Here is a 25,327-nt window from a genome sequence, read left to right on the forward strand (position 1 = left end):
ATAAATATTTAAAAACCATTTTCGGGTATTTTTAATTCTGATTTTTTTAAGGGGTGCAAAGGTATATGGTGCTGTGACTCAACTAACACAGCCACTGCCACTGTTACTGTACATGTGACTGGCTACACCAGTCAGTTTATACTAATAAACTAGTAAATATAAAACAAAAAGATTGACCACTACAGGAAACGCAACTAACCACATAGTGCGAGTGAAGCTGTTACAAGGAGCTAGTGTGTGTGTATATATATATATATAATATTAATCCGGTCAAACTACATATATATATATTTATAACCATTATTAAATTTAAATTTATACATAATTAAATTTTACTTTGTAATCATACACTGTTATAGAACAAATAATATTTATATTATAAAAGTTTTTTACATTTTAGACAAAATAAAAATTGATCTGACTCTGAGGTTACAATACAGTTAGTTACACAGGTTTTTTAATATGTTAAACCACAACAAGTACTATATAAAGAATACTGACAATTTATACACAAAAACTTTCAAAACAATAAACAATCGAAGATTTCTTCCAAAGGATCTTTCACAGTTAATTAGCAGGACCTTCTTAATGGAGTAGCAGCATTATTAACTCCTGTAGGTTAGAAAACCCCTAAGTTTGTAATGAAAAAATGTATTGAATTTGTGTTCTTTGTTCTTTTAATATCTCCTTTTTTCACTATTGTTTTAATTACTGGTTGTCATTTTAATCATTTCTGTCATTTTAATCACTGTTGTGTGATTATAAATTTTATATTGTTGAAGTGTGTTGAACTCTTGGTTTTGAATTTCTTGTATATAAAAGCTGCATTTTATGATTAATGTTTTTATGTATGTAACTTGTAATTTACAATATGTATCTTATTAAATGATTTACAAAATTTGATTCTTTTGTATAGTCTCTGTATGGGTTCCTTTTACAAATGAATGAATGTCTGTCCAGCTAGTCTGTCCAATGTAGTATATAGTGCATCTAGTATATATGTAATATAGTGCAATCAGTATTTAGTGCAATGTAGTTTAATTGATGAATTCCTGGTTAGGTGTGGTTGACAGTGTATATTTCTATAATATTCAGTTTAGGCTTGCATATTTTTTTAGTTGTTTTCAGAGTAACTAACATTTTTTATCAGTTAACATATTTTCTGTCACTAGATGCATTACTTTTTTATCTTCATATATTTAAATGTGTGTAGGATGCATTATTATACCAAGTATTTCTAAATTAGTTATACAAGAGTAACTTACAGAACTGTTTGATACATCACTGAATACACTATATCTTCAAGTCTCATTCTCATCGAATACAATTAGTTCCCAATGTTCTCACTAGATGGCATGTGTGAATGAGTAAATCCATCAATGATCATGGTGTTGTATGCTGGTACAAAGTGTGCTTAATGTTGTCTATGATTTAATGGATTAAAATAGGCTACTACTGTTCAGAGAAAATTCATGACTAAATATCACAAGCAACCACCTCAAAGACAATCTAATCTGTTACTGCTCAGTATAATCATTTCATTGAAACTGGTTGTGTATCACATAGGACACCAGGTCAGGGCAGACCTTCAGTTTCTCAAGCGACAATCAAACAAGTGCGGCAGACATTTATTCACAGTCCAGATAAATTAATGGGCGTGCCAGATCAGAATTGAATATTCCTAGGGTTACAGCATGAAGGGTATTGTGTAATCAACTGTCATTTAAACCCTACAAATTACAACTGATACAAGCATTGCGTGAAGGTGATAAAAAAAAAACGAACTTAGTTGTGTGTAAACATGTTAAACAAAATTGAAGATAATTACCTTAATAAAATTATGTTCAGTGACTAAGTAACTTTCCATACCAGCAGTAAAGTGAATCAACATAATGTTTGGATACGGAGTGACAGGAATCCACATCACACAATTGAATATAAACAGGACTCACCTAAAGTAAATGTTTTTTGTGCTGTCAGTTGTCACAAGATTTACTGTCCTTTCTTTTTTGCAGAGTCAACTGTAACTGGTATATCATACCTGGACATGCTTGAATATTATCTAATGCCACAATACAGCAGGATATGGGCACAGAATTCATTTTGCAACACGATGGTGTGCCACCGCATTATCATTGTGCCACTACAGTTATCATGTATCTAAATAGCAAAGTGCCAACTTGGATTGGATGTGGTGGAACAATTCCTGGCCACAACAATTGCCTGATTTAACTACAATGGACTTATCTATATGGGGTTAAAGACAACAATGTTCATTCCTCCACTTCCAAGAAATGTCAATGAGCTGCGGCACCGGATAACACAAACATCCTGACCCAGTAGGGGAAGACACCCTCCACGTAGCAGTTTTGATTACCTTCTCTGTACCCAGCTCTTATGGGCTTTACCAGAGGTCATCTTCAGAACCTCAGCCTTGTTTCTTCCTCAGTCAGGATGCCACTGACATGAATACCACATGTGATATTCCCATCAGTGTACTACTAGAAAATGAACTCTTTAGAAAAAAAACACATTTATGTCAAGTCTTTAACAAAACTGAGTGACATGAAGGAAATGTAATTAAAAACACAACTACCTACCTAATAGATTAAAAAACATGCTTCGATTTGTTAGGAAACTGATTACAGATGAGACAAAAGGTAGCAAAAGGTAGCATGATCTGCAATGTTACAAAAGGTAGCAGCCATATTGAACATGTGTAAATGAAACTTGAAGATTTACTGCATTCAGTGTTGCATCAAACATTTCTCTAAGTTATTTACTTTTTTTCATTATTAAAGGTTACTTTTTGTATTACTAATTTAGAAGTATTCTGTATTTATATCTAGAGTATTGTACAGACCGTTTCATAATGTTCTACGGAGTTTCGAAAATTCATTAACAAAAAACTATTTCACTCATAAGAATAAGTAAATACCGTATGAAAGAGTACTTCAAATAGTTATTTCCCCACGTATACTAGGCAGTTAGTAAACCATTTGCTCGCTAGGCGTCGGCAGTAGAGAAAATGGCTGCCACGGGAAGCGAGAAGTCGTTTTGTGTGTTAGTATTTCACTTGTCAAAGTCAGTAATTTCTGTGCAACGTGCCTTTCGGTTGAAATTTCATAAGGAGCCACGAAGTGACAATTCAATTCTTGCATGGTATAAACAGTTCAATGAAACTGGTTGCTTGTGCAAGCGAAAATCAACTGGTCGTCCATCAACCTCAGAAGTTAATGTCGAACGTATACGTGCAAATTTCATTCGCAGCCCATCAAAATAAATTGCGGCTGCAGGCAGAGAATTAGGAATTCCGAAAAAAACAGTGTGGAGAGTTCTCCGTAAACATTTATTATGCAAACTGTACCATCTTCAATTAATCCAGCGTCTTTCTGAAGGAGATAAAACACGTAGGCTCGATTTTTGTTTACAGTTACAGGAAAAGATGTTGTTAGATGAAGGTTTTCTAAACAAGATAATTTTCAGCAATTAAGCTACTTTCCATATTAGCTGCAAAGTAAACAGTCATAACGTGCTAGTTTGGGGAACTGAAAACCCACACGCTTATGTGGAACACATTCGGGATTCTCCGAAAGTAAACGTTTTTTGTGCGATCTCTCGAGAGGCAGTGTATGGACCGTTCTTTTTTATGGAAACGACAGTAACCGGCATGATATACCTGGATATGTTACAATTATGGCTTATGCCTCAGCTTCTCAACGACTTCATTTTCCAGCAAGATGGTTCTCCTGCCCATTTTCATAACGAGGTTCGACAGTACCTTAACACATTACCTCGGCGCTGGATAGGACGTGCGTCTGAAGAAGACCAACACATTATGCTGTGGCCACCAAGATCACCAAACCTCACGCCATGTGATTTCTTTCTCTGGGGTTACGTGGAAGATATCCCGTGTTTATCCCACCAATGCCGCGTGATATCGTTGAGCTAAAGGATCGCAAAATCAATACAATCAACTCTATCGAAAATGACATGTTAGACCGAGTTTGGCAAGAGCTAGAATTTCGTGTTGATGTGTGCCGTGTCACCAGGGGACCACATATTGAACATTTATAAATTATAACAAAAACTCCCTGCATCAGCTCGTACAACTTTCATTTACGTAAGTGAAATACTTTTTTTGTACTGAATTTTTGTAACTCCTAAGACTATTATTAAATGCTCTGTATAAACGTTAAGCTCATACTGGGAAAATCTGTTTTGATGATTTATGGCTTAAATAGATGAGGAGGCAACATTCACCCATTTACTATTAAAAATCTATTGTAATTTTTATACTATTATTATTCAATTACTTAGATATTGTCACAATGTATGACATCTCATCTATATTATTAATTTGTAAAAGGCACATATTTTTCACATTACTTGATTAAAAAATCGACAAAAATTAATAATTTAATATGCATAACAAGCTAATAAATACAACATTTACGATTTTTTATTTATTAAATGAATAAAAAAAGCCTTCTTGTTTATAAAGAAATTCATTTCTAACGTAAAACTGACTTATAGGAATAGTGATAAGAAATAGATCTATGATCTACTGTTTAGGATTTGTTTGTTACTACAAAACACAAATGTATATTAAAGAAAAAAAATTATCAGTTCTTTTTAATAGCAGAAACTGACCTTTTTTTCCTTCAACTGAACAATCAAATATTATAATGGCTACATAATCTGTACAAAAATTTTTTCATTTCATGTAAAAATAAATTTACCTGCAATAATTTAATACTGTAGGTGGTGTTGGGGTTGGAAAATCTAGATCACTAATATCCATGAAAGACAATGAAAAATTTAAATATCCAGTTAATGAATAGTCTGGACTTAACGAATATTTATAAACTAAAGTAGGAATCAAATCTGATGTAAATGCAATTATAAGTGCCTGAAAAAAAATAAAGCAGAAGTGCATTTATTTTACAAATTTTTGTGATATATTCATAACTGAAACTGCTGAACAACTCAGTGTTGGACAGATTATTAATTAAAATGTTCCTTATAAAATTACTCTTTGAGATCAGATTATCAGTGAATTAATTTTTAACCATGTTCATTACAATCCCAACCAACCTATTAAAAATAAAAGTAAACAAGAAATATATAAATATATCTGAAAAGGAAAAACAAAGAGCTTTGATAAGAAAGAGGATTGGATATCGAAACTTACACATAAAAGAGAACTAAAACTGTTAAATTCCTCTGGGATTTCTATTTGTTCATGAGAATTATAAGTGATCATTAATAAATTATTATTTCTTATAATAATTATAAATTATAAGCAATTACTACTTCCTAAAATTCTTAATGAGTGTGAAAACTATCAAAATTATAATTTACTCCTAAGAAGGGAGTAAACCCCTCAATTAAATTAAAGAATTGAAAAAAAAGATAAAATAATTTTTAACCATAAGCTATATCTTAAACTATTTTTTTACATAGCTTTCACCATTAGTGTGAGGTATTATCATAATGGATACCAAATGTTATATTTTTTATCATAAAATTAACCTGCAATGAGAACAACAAATTCTAAATTTTACACTTCATGCAGTTATCTTTATCAAAATTTGGCTGAAAAGGAAATTTCTTCATACAAAGAAACAGGTAAAAATTACCAGATACTAAATCTAGGCTAAGGACCAAGTCTTAGCGATGTCAGATTGTGTGTATGGGTCTTATATTCCCCTCCTAAAGTAATGTCACATCAGCGGTTTCCAGGAGTGGAGGTAGTGTGCAGGCACACATACACACTTGATACCATCTTGTGGAACCTGTTAGCGAGTCTGACAAGGCCTAGGTGCCTGTAAATGGGATTCCTCCACCTCTTAAAAAAAAAAGGACCGAGTTGGGTTAAAACATTTTTTTGGAGCACAGAACAAAAATTCATTACTAACTCTTGGATGCAATGCTTTTAAGATAAACAAACTAGTTCAATGTTGCCAGTGGTAAGTATAATAGAGATATAAACTAAATAACAGTAATACAAAAAATAAAATTAACAATCAAAACCCACAATAACATAGGAAAAGTAGTAAAAAACTAAAACACATTATAAAACGATTACATTAATTATTCTAACACAGATGCATGGCCTTACAAAATATCAAGATATTTAATCACATCGTCAGATTGTTTTTGACAATATTTCAAATGTTAGCCCGTAATTTAAATTTCCAATGCAATGCCACGTAACAGACAGACAAGGATGTGGTGAATTGTTATTTAGTAGTCACAACAAACAAAATGAGTAGATCAGTCTGATTCATGAAGTATCCATGAGTAAGTTTAGAGTACCTTATTCACAAACAGCAAATAATAACCACTTCTCAACAGTTATTCCTGCATGAGGGGATCCATGGTGACGATAGAGTTCTTAACTGTATAAAGTTTATTGTTGATGGTAGCATTCCATTTGCTTTGCCACTCATCATAAACCACCCTCTTAAAAAGACAGATAAGATTTTCTGAAACAAAGTGATTTATGAAAGGAGATTGCAAAAAAGCCTCTTCTGTGGCACAATCATTGTGCTCATTGCCTGAAATTCCAAATGGCTGGAGATCCAGCAGAAGCTCACATTTGTGTTATGCTGTGTCATTTAAAAAATAATAGATTGTATCTCACAGACAACAGGAAGTCTGAAGTACATGTAACTAATCACCTGTAAGGGACTCATAGAATGTGAACAGAGTGTGTGTTGGAATGTCGAGCTAAGTATATTTAAGGTCTTATTAATAGCTTACAGCTCTGAGTCAAAAACAGTGTCGAAGCTGGGAAGGCCAAACATATGTGTACTATTGCCAAGCACAACCAAAAATTATCTTGTTTAGTGTCATCTGTATAAACAATATCATCAAGATTCATGCTATTTAAAATGTTATTAAATTTTTCTTGTAAGATAACTGAATTCGTGAACTTTTTATGATACCGACAAAGACTAAAGCAATAATTTGCAAAAGAAGGCCACAAAGGGGGAGGTAATAGTATATTTTAGGAGTAAGAAAAGGTGATGATGAGCTCTGATGCCTAGCAGGGCAGTAGACTTGGCAGTTCAAAATGTCAATTAAGATGCTGGTTGGATAACACCGTGTCAAAGGTCGGATGATTTAGTTGTGTTTTAATGCAGGCTGCATAAGAACAAACAATTTGGTTTCATATATATACCAAATTGATGGCTCACCACTGTTCACTAGTAGACTTACCACAGGGCTTGATTTAAACGCACCTGTAGCAAGCCGGATAAATGAATGATAGACTACATTAAATATCCTACCCGTGCGGACGAATAGGTCACGTAGCTGTAGTCCAAGCAGGAAGGACCAGAGCTCTTGGTATAAGCGAAACGTGCACACTCGATCGGCTCCCCGAGTATTAGGTAGAACTCTCAGCACGTCTATCATTTTACTTTCAGCTCCTATAATGTTTTACCCATGTTAGTCGTTATAAACATGGTAAATTCTGACCTAAATTTAAATTAAATTGAATTGGCGAACTTATGTATATTTTGTTTTATTACAAATTATTTTGTTATATGGATTTCTTAATACATTGACGGACGATCTTTTTTAAAAACGTAAAAGTTAAATTAATTGCAGCATGATTCATTAGTTATCAAAAATTCCTTCTTAAAATAGAATTTTAATTAATAAGACATCATGCTCGAAAAATGAACAAACGTTTTCTATACAAAGAACGTTACGTTTGTGCGAGTACACACACTCACACACCCTTGATTATTTCGGAGAAATAGTGGTGGGGTTAGACCGGTGAGACCATCCGAAAGCGTCAGTTATGTGTTGGATTTCGACGTGGTTAGTTTAGTGCACTGAGTATGTTAAAAAAAAAAAACTAATCAGGAAATTCATAAACTATGATTTATACGGAATATAGGTATGAAAATTTAATGTCGAAGGCCTCTCCATATAAACATATCAGGATCTAACAGAAGATTGCTTATCCGTCGACTTTTTTAAAATAACATTAAAAATATTATTATTGAAAATGGAACATGTTATAAATGACAAATTATAATTAAAATTAATTTTGGATTGACCAATTCGTTAGTATTATAAGTATTAAATAAGATATTTTGTTAAGTTCTGATGGGTACAAGTAAGTTACGTAATAGTGGCTCTACGAATTCAAGTATACTAGTTATAAGAGTACTGAGTCAAATGTGTTTATTGTCATTTTTCTTTACTTTTATAAGTAATGTGTATTACTCATCGCTGTTAGTAATATTTTTCGATTTGTTGAGTTATTGTAATTTTTGTTGTAAAATTCGAGAGAGAAGCATAAGCAACATAGTCCTAGTACATTGTTTCACAAATCCCAACAATAGTAAGTTTATTTTTTGTTTATTAAACGTTTTTTTCTTTAAAAATTATATAATTTCATTTTTGTGTACAAGTTAAATTTGATACTTCATCTGAAACTCACATCGTTCGTCAAACCACAATCCCAAAAAGTGTTCATGGTTCACTGTGTAAAATCGGTTAAGGGTCAACATGTTCCTTCAAGTGTGAAAAACAAATGCATTTCATTTTCTCCGGAGAAAATGTGAATCCAGTCATTTTACAACACGATTCTGAATGGGTTATTGTGTTTTGAAGCAACCTCTTGACAGTAACTAAAGTTCTAGATGCAACATAAATTGAAAATCATCTACATATAACGTACACGTGACGGGTTTTTCACATGCAGTTTATTATAGTACTTATGGTCACGGCAAATAAAGTAACATCTCCCTGAGGTATTCCATTTTCCAACATAATATTTTCGGATACTGTCGTTACAACTCGGACTTGAAGGACCAACTGCTGAGGAAACTCCTGATACACGCAAGGAAATTCTCGTGTATACCTAATTTAAGTAGTGTATTTAGGATTCCTCTCTTCCAAGCCGTGTTTTACGATTTTTGTATATCGAAAACACAGCAAAGAGGCGTTGGCGAAGTAGGAAGGTGTTTTGAATGACAGATTCCACGGCCACTTACATGATCGATAGGCGATCTAACTTTCAGAAAACCATATTGTTTGGGGACAATTAGGGCGTTCCTTTCAAGGTACCACACTAGACGACGTGTGACAGTTTACCATTCGTTTCTTACTTTGCACAGGATACTCAAGGAAATAGGACGATAACTTGAAGGGCGCAATTTACCTTCACCAGGTTTCAATTTGGTAATTACCAATGGCTCTGACCAAGAAAATGGAAAAATCTGGTCGGAAAATATTTTATTGTAGATATACTAAAGATGTACTGCAGTATCCGAGAGGTGAGATAACATACTGAGCCTAATATTATCATTTCTGGGGGAAGTGTCATGGGGCATATTTTATTTCATCAAATGAAATCGGAATATTTAATTCATTTTGCGAGTCTCCTGTAACAAATAGGGCACTTTCTATCTGCAACTTATATCTCATAAAACTCGGGAAACTATGACTATGTAAGGGAAACTGACAAACGAATTTCTACGTGCTTGCCGCATCAATTGGCGTGGTACCAAGGATGCCATTGTTTTCCAGCCCAATCGGCTGCGGAGGTTGTCCTGATCCATACATTACAAAATGTTTTTTCTGAGCAACGATGAGTTGTCCAAGAAATGGTATCAACATAATTCAGCCTCTATTTCCGTTTAGCATACTGAAACACTCGACGGCATACAGCTTTCACCTTCCGAAAGGCGCAAAGCAATTCTGGCATAGACCTTCAATTGAAATTACATAAAGCCCTGCGATTAAATTGACTTCTGCAGTCTTTGTCCCATTAAGGAACAGCAGGCCACCTTGCTCTCCAGATGGAAGAGGTATAAATTCACTTGCCCTATCGAGTATCAAATGTATAAACTTGGTAAGCTAGTGAATCGCACTACCACTTGTCCTATTGGCCAAAGGAATCTATATACAACCCAGCCTGCTTTCCCAACCACCCATCTGCGTGGTTGACTTTAAAGCAAATCATTATTACAGACTGAGATAAAAACCGGTCAGCGATTGCTTCCAAAAAGCTTTTGGAAACACTCCAGTTAAAACGTGGAAGTAGGGATGCTGAACACAAGGACAGATCGATGCACAAAAATGTACTAGATGAAAATGACAACTTGTACAACCCATCATTCAATAAGCAGAGATTTAAGTTCTGCTTCAAATGATCAACTATAGTGTCTCGGCAAGAACATGATGATGAGTCCCATGAATTGTGATGGACGTTGAAATCGCCAATTATTAGGCAGGGCAAAGGAATTTGTAAAAACAGACTGGACAGATCATCCTCGGTGATAACGGAATTTGGGGGAAAGTGTAAGTTGCAAATATTCAGTTTAAATGATGCCAATATTTTCACTGAGACTGCAAGGATGTTTGTAGCCAGCAGAATCCACATGGCTAACATGATTTCCTTCAAGATAACAGCCACACCTTCACATCCTCTACCCTCAGTTTGATGGTTGCATCTCTCGCAGATGTAACTGCAAACACACTTCATACTGAGGACGGAGATGAGTTTCCTGCAGACACAATATTTAGTAAGATTTCGATATCCCCACGGTGAAAATGGAAGCCGCAAACATTCCACTGAATAATATTTGTACCCATACAAAATACTTTTTTGAAATACATAAAACTCTCAGTGCAGATTATTTATCAAATATTATCTGGTGTTTTGTTTTTATAACTTTTAGGAAGTTCTTTGCTTCTTCGGGCACTTCATCCACCACCATATCCTCGAAGAGAAGGTGGGGATTTGTAAGCCTAGAGACTGGAGATACCGTACCAGGCAACAATTTTTTAATAGATCCCTTCATTGGGATCTTAGTAGTTTGAGCAGCATGAATTTTATTTGGTGGTGTACCAACTTAAGTGGTTTTTGGTAAACCACTGTCCAAAAATATCCTTCTTCTTGCCTGTACTTAATTTTGCAGTAGCAAAAATGAAGAATTTTACCTGGTCTGATAAAACCTGGACCACTTTTGTCAGTTTTTTGCACATTGCACACTTGTTCTCCTTTTTGCACATTGTTAGAAAGAGCCTGAACAAAACTAACACTGGGCAGTACAGGATTCAGTACAGTAGAAAATGTTAGGATAAGTGAGGATGATGGTACATCAACACCATTCTCCTTCCTCTTGATCCTTTGCACAGAAGTGCTGACAAGTTTGAAATTTCAGCCAAGTCATGCAAAAAGTCATTCCCTTGCTGGAATTTAGGATATTATGTGGCTCCATTATTACTTTGTCTTTCCCTATGTAGCTAAGGGCTAGGAGCTTCCGATTCTGTTCATCATTAATCATCACAATCAACAGGGCATCACTCCCAAGGTTTTTTAATTAACTTAAGAGAGCCACAAGCTGTTACAATGCACTTATGTATTAAGAAGGGGTATTACAATAAACTGTATACTAGATAATTTAGCAGTGTTTGTCTTTCGTTTCATTATCTTTGGCTGATAAGGTCAATTAAAATCTTTTTAAACTTACAGGTTTGTTGGCTTTTTCAAATGGACCAACAACCATCGAAAGATTATTGATTGGGACTGACAAACATTTCCTATGAGTATTGGCAATACAAAGGACCACTTCAACAGAGCGTGTGTGTACTGCAGCCAGTGCTTTGTACACAAAGGACATCATTTGAAACTCACTACATACAGCTACCCAACATTTGCACTATAGTTTCCACCTTGTATGCGTATGCAAGTTTACAAGAAAATGGGGCGATTAAAATGAAACTCCTGGTATGTATATATACACACACATGTATGTATATATATATATATATATATATATATATATATATATTTAATAGATAATTTTTCTAAGAGTGGTGTGTGTAACAAAATCAGTATCTACTTATAAATCATCTTCCAACTACATTAGCTTTACATACAAAAAATAAATTCTAAATATTAAAAAAATGAACTTTTGAAGTGCTACATTAAAAAAAACAAAAAAAAAAAAAACGTTTCAACGTCTAACCATGTGCTTTCAGAATATGATTCTATAAAATGGGATTAAGACAAATTATATTACTAAATATTTAATTTTGGCTTCTTATTCTAGCCACTTTTATGAATATTTTTCAAAATAATTGACTTCTTTTAGAACAAAAAAATAATTGCATTCCACAAATAATTAAGCTGCTCACTGCCAAATCATTAACATGCTACACATCAGTAACATAGTCTTCCCATTCTCAATAAAAATGTTCAAAGTACTGAAATGTTGTGAAAGGATGGAGAACTGCTGCTTAGAAGAAGCTTTCTAATCACTTATAAAACACAGAAGTACAAATACCTTGTGATGGAAATTGAAAAATATCCCTGTTGTGATAAGCTTAATTTAGAACATTTTTGAATAATAAAAGTTAAAAATTTTGTTTTTAGTGGTGGGTGAATTAAATAAAAATTAAATATCTATTTTTTAATTTGAAAAAAGAATATTTTCTGTATTAAAGTTTCATTGATATTGTTTTTTAATATATTTTTTTAAGTTAAAGTACATGAACGTACATAATTTTCATGAAGTCTAATCCCCCTTCAAGAAAGAGCACCCTTCATTTCCAAAAATTTAGGAGAATCAATCTATTACACAAAATTTAATACCAGATTTCATGATAGTAAAAATATACAGCAAAATAACAAAGTGAAATAAAATAAAAGTATAAACATTATTAACAGTACATCTACATAATTTTATATATATTTATTAGGTAACTTTAAATATTAAGTAAAATCCATGAACATTCATCATATTTTTACCAAAATCAATAATTTTCTTCTATTATAAGTAAATAAGGAAATTAAAAAAAACGTTTGACTTTAGCAAATTGTAGTAATGCTAATATGATGATTAAATTACATGCTAATAAATAGTTTCAAACACTCATAAAAATAATTAATATATAGCATTGGTATATTTTTGACAATGATAATACTCAAATGTGTTATGTAGTTGATCACAAACTGTCATTAGTGTATTTTGAATTAATGAAATCAATATTTCTAAACTGTCATACAGAGGCAAATAGGAAAAAGTTAACTAAAATAATTTTATCATTAAACTCACATTTGTGAGAACAGAAGCTTTTCCAATAAAATCAATTATTTTAAGCCACACACCAATATTTTTAGCTCGTCGAGATACAGTGCGCCGATGAAGTATCAATAATTTTTTTGCATCCAGTCGCAATTCAAACATATTGTTTATAAGTGCAAACAATGGAGTGAGTGGAAAGGCAGCAACAAATATTGTAGTAAAACCATACTGCAACACTTAGAATTAAACATACCATTAAAAACTAAACATTCACAAATTATAGAAATAATAAATGGATAATCGAAAAACATTTGGAAATTTTTCTTTTCTACGAGTATATAACTTTTTATCATACATGTGAATATTTAATTTAAAAAAATAATAAAATTAAAAAAAAATAAATAAAAGAGTTCAACTGGCCAAAAAATCATAATTACAAATAACTGTTTGGTGGTAGAAGAGCATCTTTGGCTATGCTAGATTATCCAATTAATTATGGGTAAAATATCATACTTATTCTAATTTTCACATTTTTTTTATGTACTTTATTTTTTAGTCTGATACATTATACAAGGTATCTTTCTGGATTATTAAAGAATGTTCTCTGTAGACTTGCAATGAATTATGTATAAAAAAATTATAAAAGGCAAAATGTAGGCTGATACTTTATAATCGGATCTGAAATATTTTGCTGTTACTATCATTTTTTACAGTCTAATCATAAAACTTTGATGTAAGAGTAATGATCACTATATTGTATTTAATGATCTACTTCACAAAATATAATTACATCCATTATAGGAAAGGGGGTGGCGGTTTTTTTTTGCATTATTTTGCTGAATATTTTACTGTAACAAATAATATGTGATAAAATGTTCTTATATTTGTAAAAATTAATGCACTTTATAATGTCCAATGTAAAGAAGGTGTACCTTAGATACTTACCATACACGCACGCTACAAATCATTCACCTTATTCTCTGAAGCAATACCTAACGGTGATCCCAGAGGCTAAAAAAAAGAAAGAAAAAAGAAGATACTTACCATACAGTTTTAGTGTACAAAATAAGTACAATCTTATGGAAGTATTTTTTAACACATATGGGCATTCATAATAAGTCAAGTATCTAATACAATGTAATTGTCATGTGCTGAAATACTACTAAGTACAGATTCAAAAAATGCAAAGCCAACAAATATGATCACATTTATTTAAAAAATTTATCAAAGTATAAGTCAAAATCCAGAAAAGTGCTTTATAAAAATTTCTTTAAATCATTGTTCCTGGATTCAATCTTGATCAGGCATAACATTTTACATATGCTACAAAAATTTCATTTCTATCTCCTATGCAAAAACTTCAAGCTTATACAGCAAGATCATCAAGCAAAAAAATCTCTTTCCAGTACACTACTTTTTCATGTTGAAAACAGGAAAAGGTATCGTAGTACAACAACTGGAGAATGTGGAATTAATAATTCAACTATAAGTTGTATCATGATTCATAAAATTTGGTTACAAAATTGCTGTTATGTGAGCTTTCATGATGAAAAAGCACTTTTTTCTTTATCAAATGCAGTTAATTCTTGCTGTAACTTCTGATTGATTTAATAATGCTGAATAATGTTCTCTTGTAATGATTTTCTTTACATTAAAGAAAATCATTACAAGAGTATGTTTTGAGCATTCCAAAAGTCACCGAAATCTCTTCAGCAAATGAAATAAATTTTTGCCTTCTTCAGAGCAATTTCATTAGCATCTACCAATCATTTTTTATTTCTGGTGTATAAAATGATAAATCCATGTTTCAACAATGGTTTTCAGTCAATGTAGAAATTCATTTAAATTACTTTTAAAAAATGTTTGCCATACAAAGGTGTTAACTAATAAGTGGGAAAACACACCATCCATCTTGCTGACAGTTTTTCAATAATCAAATGTTCACAAAAGATGTGTACAAATTTAGCTGAGATGTTCACAAATTTTACTAACAAGAACTTGATAAATCTTTCATTGGGCAGCAACAATTGATTCCAATACTGCAATGTGAAAATACTGTTTTAAAAGTGCAAATAAGAGCAAGTTCAAATCATGGGTGATGATATTGGTCAGTACAGCCATGCTAATTCAACTGAAATCATAGGAATTCAAGAAACACCAGATATTATCTTGGACACTATAGCTATGGTCATACATCAAATAAATACCCAGTTTATCTTCTCTATGTGCCAAGTTACAAAAACCTTCCAATTTTTAGTTTAATTATTATTATTACATTCCTAATTTACTCTAGGATGAGTATTTGATTAGTTTTCAATCATTTCAATTGATTAAATCACTTCATTCCGTGGAAAAAACTATATACACAGATAAATGAAAAGCTCTGGATGACTAATGTAATTATAACTTACCAATGAAAGAAAAGGCTTAGGACAGAAATGGATGCAGAGGTTGTGTAAGGGACCAGCCATTAAGTAAAACACCAGAAAACACTGAAAACATAATTTTTGTTTCCTAACTTTCGATACATGATTTTAATCTGTTGTTCATGCTAAAAACAAATATCAACTCAGAATCTTTCTATCAGCCACAATTTTTGAAAAATTTTTAAATTTTAGTTAAAGGATTTTTTTAACCAACATGTAATTAGCATTTTAAGCTCCTATATTGCATCTGTTAGCTCTTTTTTATTGTTTAATTTTGTTGACATAATTTGTAAGCTATAAATAAACAATACTAGACAAAGAATTACATCATATCACAGTCACATTATGATATATCTAATACTGAAGTGTGAGCTTTCATGGACAAGATTAATCATGTCTGTGCAGGTCAAAACATGTAGCTGAAAACATAGCTGTGTTGCTTGTATTAAGCATTGGATTTAGGAATTAATTAATTTTGTTCAGTCTTATTGTTGTCTTGAGTTTGTTAACAGTGCAGTGTCACAATGCCTCGAAATTTTGTAAATGATGTAGATGCCTTTTGTTATATATGTGATGAGTATACCGTAAAATCAAATTGAAAAAACAGTACACCTTTAATTAAAAATGCATATCATTAGTACTTTCAGTGTAAACTTGGAGATCAGGATAAGACATGGGCTCCTCATATAGAACGCACTAATTGTTTTGGTTATTTAAGAGAATGGCTGAAAGGTACACGGAAGGCTTTGCAATTTGGTGAACCTATGGTTTGGCGTGAACCAAAGGTCATGTAAGCGATTGTTACTTTTGTTTAACAAGTGTGTGATATTTCTAAAAAAAATCTAAACATACTGTAAAATATCCTTCACTGCAATCTGCAATCTGACCTGTACCTCACAGTGAATTTACTCCAGTTCCTGAGCCACCTGTGAATGTATGTTTCGAAAGCAGCAATGAAGAATCAGGTAGTACTATAGAAGACAACAATGACTTTGATTTTGAATTATCTTCCAATAAGTCACATCTTATATCACAAGGTGAATTAAATCACTTGGTTAGGGATTTAAATTTATTAAAAAATCAAGCTGAACTGTTAAGATCAAGACTGCAAGGTTGGAATTACTTACAAAAAATACAAAAATTTCAGGCTTTTGAAGTCAACAAAAGGAACTTTCTCAGTACTTTATTGATGAAAATAATTTGGTTTATTGCACAAATATTGATGAGCTTATGTTTTGAATAGCTGTTTTTCAATGACACCAAATGGTCATGGAAGTTCATCCTTGGCAGAAACCGCACTGTTCTGGAGATAAAAGGCCATTTCTCTCTAAGTACCATGTAAGCCTGCGGTTCACCATCTCTCCATCACTTTGCATAAAATGCTTGTCAAGGAAATACAGCTATAGCCTCTGAGAGGCATGCTTTGTCTCTTATCACGTTTAAGTACTGGTATGAATTGTCGTACCAGTACCAGTAGTGTGCTTCTGACCAGAAGGGTGGGAAGACTTGTGCAGAGAACTAACCATTATAAATATGCAGTAAGTGATATGCACTGAGATGAATGTTGTCAGGTCTAGGTTGTGAAGAATTGCATAGAACAACGCTAGCAATCCAAAAGCATGCAAAGTTCAATCTGGTTATGGAGTTTAGTATTGATACAAATTCTACTTGCATGACTATCATGCAAGTAGAAGGCCAGATTTTTGAAAATTTACTGTAAACTGTAGTAAATGTACAATTACATTTTATTTTTTTAATGTTATATCAGTTGTATTCAACAACATTTATTATAATAGAAACTCTGACAATGTTCAGCTCTTTATTTACAGTGTTTATGCTGACAAATTCCAAAATAAAGATTAACAAGGAAGTAAATATCAATAACAAAGTTACTCACTTTCCTTCTGTAGTGCTCTTGTAAGTTTCAAATGCTACAAAAAAATATGAAGTTGAAAAATCTTAGAGCCCTGTTGGCACTCATCTATTTATAAAAGGGTGCAGCAAAATTCTTGCAACACATTAATTAGTTTAGCAACAAAGATAAAAAAAAGTTTTCAAATTGCTTACTGCAATTATTTTAGTGATCTTCCTGATCACAAAAGTTTGCTTGGCATACAAATCAGATGTAAAAAATGATGTTCAAAATTATAGTTCAATTGCAACACTATCAGCACCATGTAAAAGGTGTCTATAATATTTAAAAGTAGCAATGAGCAGCATGTTTTGTTAGACACTGAGATTATTTCTAAATTATATATTAAAAATTTTAAAGGCTGCCTGACTATAGATTCCTATGCACAATTGCCAAGGAAATTATAAACAAGAAGCTATATACAGTCAACTCCCAATTATCCATGATAATAACTGGGAAAAGGGTTATGGATAATCCAAAATCACAGCAAAATTGCAGTGATCCAAAAATAATATTTAACAAAGTATTATGTGTTAAAATAACAATACTGCAATGCATTTCAGTATTTACATGCACTATTATATTAAGGTATAACAGCAAATAAAATACAGTACACTACACTATTACATACTTGGTAAAACTAATATCCAGAAGTTTATTCAAAATATGAATTTAAAGATAACAAATTTTCACTATCACTAATACTGTATGTAAATAGATTGTATATGCAGTAGGGTATATGCACTATGTAATGCATTAATAAACACGTATCAAAACTACAATAGCTAACCAGAAAACAAAATAGACATTAAAAAAACATGAATAAATTGTGCATATTTTCTTTCAGATATATTTTTTAAAATAAGACACAAATGATTGTTATTTTAGTGGCTTTTAATTGAACTTTGCAGTTTGCATAGAGTAATAATATCCCACAATGAAATACAGCATTATCATATTCGATACAAGCACATACTCAACTAGCTAATGAATTAAGGAGTAAGATCTATCATGATACTGAAAAAGCTTTAATTTTTTAGCTTCTTTTAAAAGTGTTTAAAAGTTTGTTTTTTTCCCCAGAGACATAGCGGTTAAACTGCTTGCAGATAATCATGAGTTGTCTCTATACTGGTTTGAATTGTGGAAGAAATTATGTACTCAATATCAAATAGAGGTAGAATATAATAATCAAAACATATACACCTGGGAAAGAAATTTAGTTACTTATGTTGAGATAAAAGGAATATAATAAAGGCAAGAACTGAACTGCTTCATGGGCTATGTAGGACTATAAATGTAATTATGTGAATTTCATATCATTCAAGATTGTATAGTTAATTTTCAAGGCAAGGAGTAGTTTTTTTCTTTATATTATAAGCTTTTTAAATCAGAACTGACACAAATCTGGTGTAAAAGGCTTATATTGTTTAAATTTAATACAATAAAAATATAATATTGGACAAATGTATCCCCTTCAAGATCTTTTATATGTCATCCAAAAGTCTAAAAAATCTGAAAATTTAAATGACTGATTCTTGAAACTCATACTTTTTTCACGGTCCAAGAGTTCTTTAAAGAATATGCAAAAAAAATTGGAAAGTAGTGACTAATTGTAATGGAAAATGGTTCATATCAAAGTTAAAATTTATTAAGTGTTCTAGAACAATTATCCTAAGCGTTTTACTACCAGCAGATGATCAAGAAGTTATGACAATGACAAATAATATTTTAGCTTAAGAGAACCAACTAGGTTTGTTTTCAGTCCACATATTTTTATTTCAATAAAAAATATAATAGGTAACCTTCTAAAAATTCAGAAATATACTTGTATTATACCCAACAATAAAATAAATCAAAAGTTTTAAAAACTGGTATCATTGCATTAAAGAAAATATAATATAACAACTAAAAAGAAGGAAAAATTTTCTTACCCATTTCAAGATACTCAGGAAATAAATCATAAGATTTCCATTCAATAAGCTGATAATCTTGTTCCCACTGACTTTTCCCACACGATTTACACCGACGTTTAAACTGAAATGATCGCCACCATTTCTTAAATAAACTAACAAAAATTGAAAAAAAAAAGTTCACATAATTTCATCAAAAAAGAAAAGAACATACAGTAAATAATGTTTTATTTTTTTGACAATCATACCCAACCTAATTAGTTATATGTGTTATAAACCAAAGCACATCAAACGTTAGTTACAGCAATTAACATGTTGGCTGCAGTCTAAGTTAACAATGTTGTGTATGGAGCTTTTATGGCGAAATATCCTGTTCTCCCCTTGATTTCCATTCTGTGCAGAAGGTGAATTTTTCTTCTGTCCTCCTCATTTTTTTTATGTTGCTAAGTAATGACGTTTGTATTCATACAAGTCTTTGGTAACCGGTATCACCCCATTTCAATGTAAAACCTACAAATTATTCTATTAATGACAAACAGGTAGCATTAGAAGAGGGAAAAGCTTACAAGATAAGGGCATCCTGTAATGCACCAATGGAAACTGAATTCGGACAACAGGTCCAAATCCAAACAAAAACATGTTAAATAACTATCAAAGAATATCAGAAATAAACTCAAATTGAAATAAAAGTAATAATAATTTACTTAAATCTGACAACCTTACATGCACAGACAACTTTACTTTCTAATACTTTCTTAAAAGTCTTTCCAGCACTGCAGTTCAAAATGTAGACCATTTTTTATTCATAAGTACAGTTTCAGTACATTGATTTAGTTTCCAAACCATTTTGTACTATACACTTGACGATATTTTTGAACCAATATATGTGCCTGGCACCGCTGTTTACTTTGTCTGCTCGATGTAAACAACCTGATAGTATTGTTTGAATACCAGTCATGATGCATTACAACAAAGTTGCATGTATTGGTATTATTTATTAAGATATACTTAGTCAAGTACAGCTGAATTTATATTAATATTACAGTTCACTTTTTTATCTTTTTACTGGTGTACATAAAATATTTGAAAAGTGCTTGCTGTTTTTGTTCTAATCATGTAATTGGAGTCCAAATTTTGGACCACCATGACAGTTTGTGTATGCCATGAAAGTTTGGTTAGGCATAGTGCAATGAGCAAACATAAACAGGTGTAAAAAAACCAACTGTAGAAGAAATCTACAAAGATTTGAATAATGGTATACCTTCATATACAAACTCCATAAATGACATTAAATATGATTCTAACGACTTAAATTTTGACCTACAAACATTTGAATTATCAGTGACTTCAGACAAAGACATGGATGAAATAGTCTTCCACAAATGATCAGCAACACACGCCTTTCTATTATCTTGATTACATGCAATCCAGTTCTACAAGGGCCATCTCTTACTTAATATCAGCAGCCTACCACAAGTTTCAGCTACCCACAGCCTACTACTAGATTTGCTAAATGTAGAAATTCACTACAACCAGATGTTGACATCCAGGTTTCTCTTCATAAAAAAACCATAAGTAAACAAATTGTTAACCGGGAAAATAGATGGGATATCAGACTCTATGCCTTCTTTTGATGGTTTTACTGAACCAGATCCAAGCATTGCTGTAAATGAAAATCCTGAACCAAGAGAATTATTTTCCTTGTTTATTACTGACAAAATGATTGAATAGTGAATCAAACTAACTTATATACATTTCAACAGTATTTGCATACAGGAAATTCAGGTCATTTCTAACAAACCTCAAAACCTGAGATTAAAACTTCAATGGGAATGAATATTCTTATGGGTATCATCAAACCTCTCCCGAGTTATAGAAATTATTGGTTATCAGATTTAGACATGCATGATTCTTACGTAAGTCAGCACTTTCCTGTTAATAGGTTTAGTGGTTACTTGGCAATATTCATCTTTATGATAACATCCAAATTACATCAAGATCAGATAGTTCATACGATAAACTATATAAGTTGAGGCCATTCCTGATCAAAGTATTGGCTAATTTCAAGAAAGTTTTCCACCCTTCAGAAATTGTAGCTATTGATGAATTGATGATAAGATTTAAAGGTAGTTTGTTGAAACAATACCTTCCCAATTAGCCAATTAAATGTGATACATGACAACATCAATATATGTATATATTAAATTATCTACTACATGTTTGTCATCGTCTAGTGGTCACATTACTTAACATCTAAAATCAAAATTTTAAAGGGTCAATATTCAGGATGATCCTGTCAAAATCTTCTTCATCAAACGTTTTGGATACCAGCTTTTCTCATTGTAATGAGTTACGATTTAAGTTCCTCTGCTCTTAATTATGGCATAAGTATGATCGTCTTTGAAGTTAAACGGAAAAATATTGAACTGCTTTTGACACTTTTCTTAGAATACCAAGAAGTTCAATTGGTTGTCATAGCTGCAGAACAGCTGCTAAAATATTATCTTTAGATTGGTAAAGCTGATAAGAACAGAAAAAGAGCAAGGATGAGGATCGGCTTCACATATCTGCCCGGTGAGAGCGTCAAAAAGAAGTAAAAGTCTTCTTTTTAAAGGTGCATTTAATTACAAATACGTACAACTATTAGGATGACCTGAAAGTAAAAATTGGATTAATGGACAATGTTTGTGATTACTGTCACGCTCTTCAATATGCAAACGAATCTGTTAGAATTTGTTAGAACAAAAGAAAGGTCATTTTACCAACTCTCGAGATGCCTCCAGAACCACTTAAATCATTAATATTTGGAGCTGACCCTCAATCAAATCAATTTTTAAGCAATATCAAAAAGTACAATTTATGTTTTCAAATGACATCTTTTGGTGCAAAAAAACAAATGTTCATCGCGAATGAGCCTGCTACCCCTATATTCGTAGGTAGGGGAGAGGGATCAGCCTCGATATAACAGCAGTACCGGAGGGACTGGTCCCGTTGGTGGAGTGGTGGAAGGCAGTGATCACAAAGCCACTGTATTTATGATCAGAGATGTCCGACCACGCCACCATGCACTCCCTCAGCCATGGAAGCACACGGAAACACAACTGCAGACTGTAGCAGACGAAGTGAACGAGGAGGTAGGTGACACCCAACCCCTAAACACAGAAGACTGTGCGCTGAAGGGAAAGTGTGAAGAAGCAGCACAACATACGAGACACCACAGAAGACAGGTTTATTGGTGATCAGCTGAAATTGTGTCCCTCCGGAAAGAGGTCCAGAAGAAGAGGAGGTCGCTTACACGGGCCAGGGGATGTCGTAATACCCCGCCTGAGCAGCTGCAAGATCTACAGGAGGGGTATAAGGAATCCAGACGTCATTTGTGGGACGCGATAAGACTGGCAAAAATCGAGTCATGGCGAAGACTGGTGGGGGAACTGGACGCGGACCCCTGGGAGAAGGTCTATCAGATCGCGATGAAAAGGTTTGGACGACGCCTCCCCAGGCTGTCTCGTGGCCCGTAGAGTCTACGGCGGTCCAGTCACTATTTCCAGTCTTTGACAGGGATTGGGTGGAGCCGGAAGCTGGCCACGCGCAGCACTTTTCGCTGGACGAGCTATGGTGGGCGATCTCATGCAGCAACGTGAAGAAGAGTTCAGGACCAGACGGAGTGCCTGTGACATTGATAAAGTGCCTGGTTGCTCGATATCCAGGGGTGGTGTTAGGTGTTATTCTGAACATCCCTCTGGAGAGGAGAGACTTCCCCCGCTGTTGGAAGGAAGCACAACTGATGCTTCTCCCCAACCCTGGGCTGACACCTGGGGGGGACTAAATATAGGCCCATATGTTTACTCAACACTCTATATGTGTATGTACTGGCAAACTATATGAAAGCATGATTGCAGAAAGGATAAAACAGAAACTGTCAGAAGCGGGGGGATTGTCTCCCAATCAGTACAGATTTTCAAGAGGAAAATCAACACTCGACGCGATCAGGCACGTTGTTGACTAGTCAAAGGAAAACGCTGAAGGCACTCGGAGGCGCAAATGATACCATTTGTGATCCTACTGGATATCCAAAATGCGTTCAATAGTGTACCCTGGCATGTCATCATGGAAGAATTATGGATTAGGGCTTCAGTGACTGCGTCCTATCGGCGCTGAATAACTACTTCCACGATAGGAGAATCTACGCACTGAGGAGGGACCTGTAAACTTTGACATGCGCGTGAGTGTACTGCAGGGCTCAATATTAGGCCCGCTGTAGTGAAACGTGGCGTACAACGATCTCCTGAGGATGGAACTACCGGGAAATGCTCAGGTGGTCGTGTATGCCGACGACCTTGCCCTGTTGGTGGCTGTACGTACAGAGGATCTAGTAGAGGAAACTGCCAAGGCGGTAGGAAGAGTAAGCGCATGGCTACGTGAGCGGAGGTTGCAGTTGGCCCCGAACAACACAGTGATGGTAACTCTAGCTAAACGCAGGCAGCTGCGACGAATGAAGATCCGGGTCGATGGCCATGCAGTACAGGAGAGTAGAAACTCTAGGTACCTATGGCTAGATCGGTCCCGCCGCTTCACTGTTCACATCCAGAGAGTGCGGAACGAATTCTGGTAGATTTGGGAAATATCCTGTCGACCAAAGGAGACCCACTGGCCAGCAAGCGTAGGATGTTGCTGTCCGTGGCAACCTCGATATTGCTCTACGCGGTCCCAGTACGGTGTGAGTCGTTGGAGGTTAGGAGGAATGTCGAGAGGCTTTCCTTACTCCAACGCCTGGACAATATACATATTATCTCGGCATATAGGATCATATCGGGAGTAGAGGCGGAGGTGATAGCTGGAGTGCCACTAATTTGTCTCCTGGCGCTGGAAATGAAGAGTGTTTGATTGAACAGCAAAAGCCGAAGCCAAACGACAACGCACAGCTGAATGGTAGTCTGATTGGGAGGCGTCAACAAATGGTGCCTGGACGAAGAGGCTCACAGCACGCCTCGAACCATAGATCCCAAAGGGGATTTGGGGAAGTAGACTATTTTCTGACCCAGCTGTTCTCGGGGCATGAAGGGTTTGGGACGTACCTCTACAGATTTGGCAGGAGGGACACTTTGACTATCTATTGCGAGGAAGAAGATACATTGGAGCATGCATTCTTTCAATTTAGAAGATAGGAGGGGGTCAAACGGCTGAAGGGACTTAGTTGGTTGACCCCAGACACCTTGGTGGGATACATGCTCCAGGGTCAGAGGCAGTGGGCTGAAGCTGCGTCACTGACTTCACAGATACTGCAGGCTAAAGGCAGGAAAGAAGCACTCTGGGGAGTAGAGTAATATTTTGGAAAGAAGAAAGGTGTTATGGAATGGGATACCAAATTTACCAGGGTTGGAAATGCATCTGACCTTAAGCGTAATAAGCTTAGTTATTAGATTAAGGTTCTTAGTGATTAGTACATTCTAAATTGTAATTGTTCAAGTTATGTTATTTTTTGTCTTGCTTTATATTTGGTATATTTGTTTGTGGCTTCAAAAAATGAAGGAAGTTGGGGTGAAACGTGGCGATGTCTAGGGCCAGGTAGGCAGTCTCCTTGCCTGCACATAAGAGCAGGAAATTTGGGGTGCTTCTGATAATGACATGGAGGACCCTGATGGTATGAGAGGGCATGTGAAACGCATGCCTGGAGCCGGCATCTTTTGGGAAGGGGCATATTGGCTATCCAGAAGCAGAAGTCGGACTGTTCCTATGATCCAGGGAAGACCCCGATGGGGGCCTCTGGGGGGGGAAGTTAAGTCAGGGTGGACCAATCTGCTGCCATGACACTCCGGAGTTACTGAGATAATGCTTTAAGACTTAAGGTTACTTTGGGGGTGTCCAAAAAGTAAATAAAAAAATGCTTTGGAACAAATGACATCCAATTTTTTCAAAGTAGTTATTCCGCCGGATAAGACACCTACTAGGGAACATGAAAGAAAGTTCAATGCCCCAACAGCGGATGAAATTGCGATAGTAACAATTGGAAATAAATGT

General features: G+C 34.2%; 1 protein-coding gene across 9 annotated transcripts in view; it reads right to left on the reverse strand.

The window, feature by feature from the left end:
* LOC142327131 (anoctamin-4-like) overlaps positions 1-25,327 on the reverse strand; it is a 206,218-nt gene that overhangs the window by 95,398 nt on the left and 85,493 nt on the right. For 5 of the 9 annotated variants that reach the window (XM_075370020.1, XM_075370019.1, XM_075370021.1 and 2 more), the window contains 3 exons: positions 19,331-19,464; positions 13,092-13,297; positions 4,743-4,912 (listed from right to left, as the gene is read on the reverse strand). In XM_075370020.1, coding sequence (XP_075226135.1) covers positions 4,743-4,912; positions 13,092-13,297; positions 19,331-19,464 — 510 coding nt within the window. Of the gene's footprint in view, positions 1-4,742; positions 4,913-6,321; positions 6,492-7,298; positions 7,440-13,091; positions 13,298-19,330; positions 19,465-25,327 lie in introns of all 9 variants that reach the window. The other 4 variants (XR_012756929.1, XM_075370022.1, XR_012756930.1 and 1 more) reach the window with 4 other exon arrangements.

Source organism: Lycorma delicatula, chromosome 6 (assembly GCF_047948215.1).
Source record: "Lycorma delicatula isolate Av1 chromosome 6, ASM4794821v1, whole genome shotgun sequence".
Taxonomy (NCBI): domain Eukaryota; kingdom Metazoa; phylum Arthropoda; class Insecta; order Hemiptera; family Fulgoridae; genus Lycorma; species Lycorma delicatula.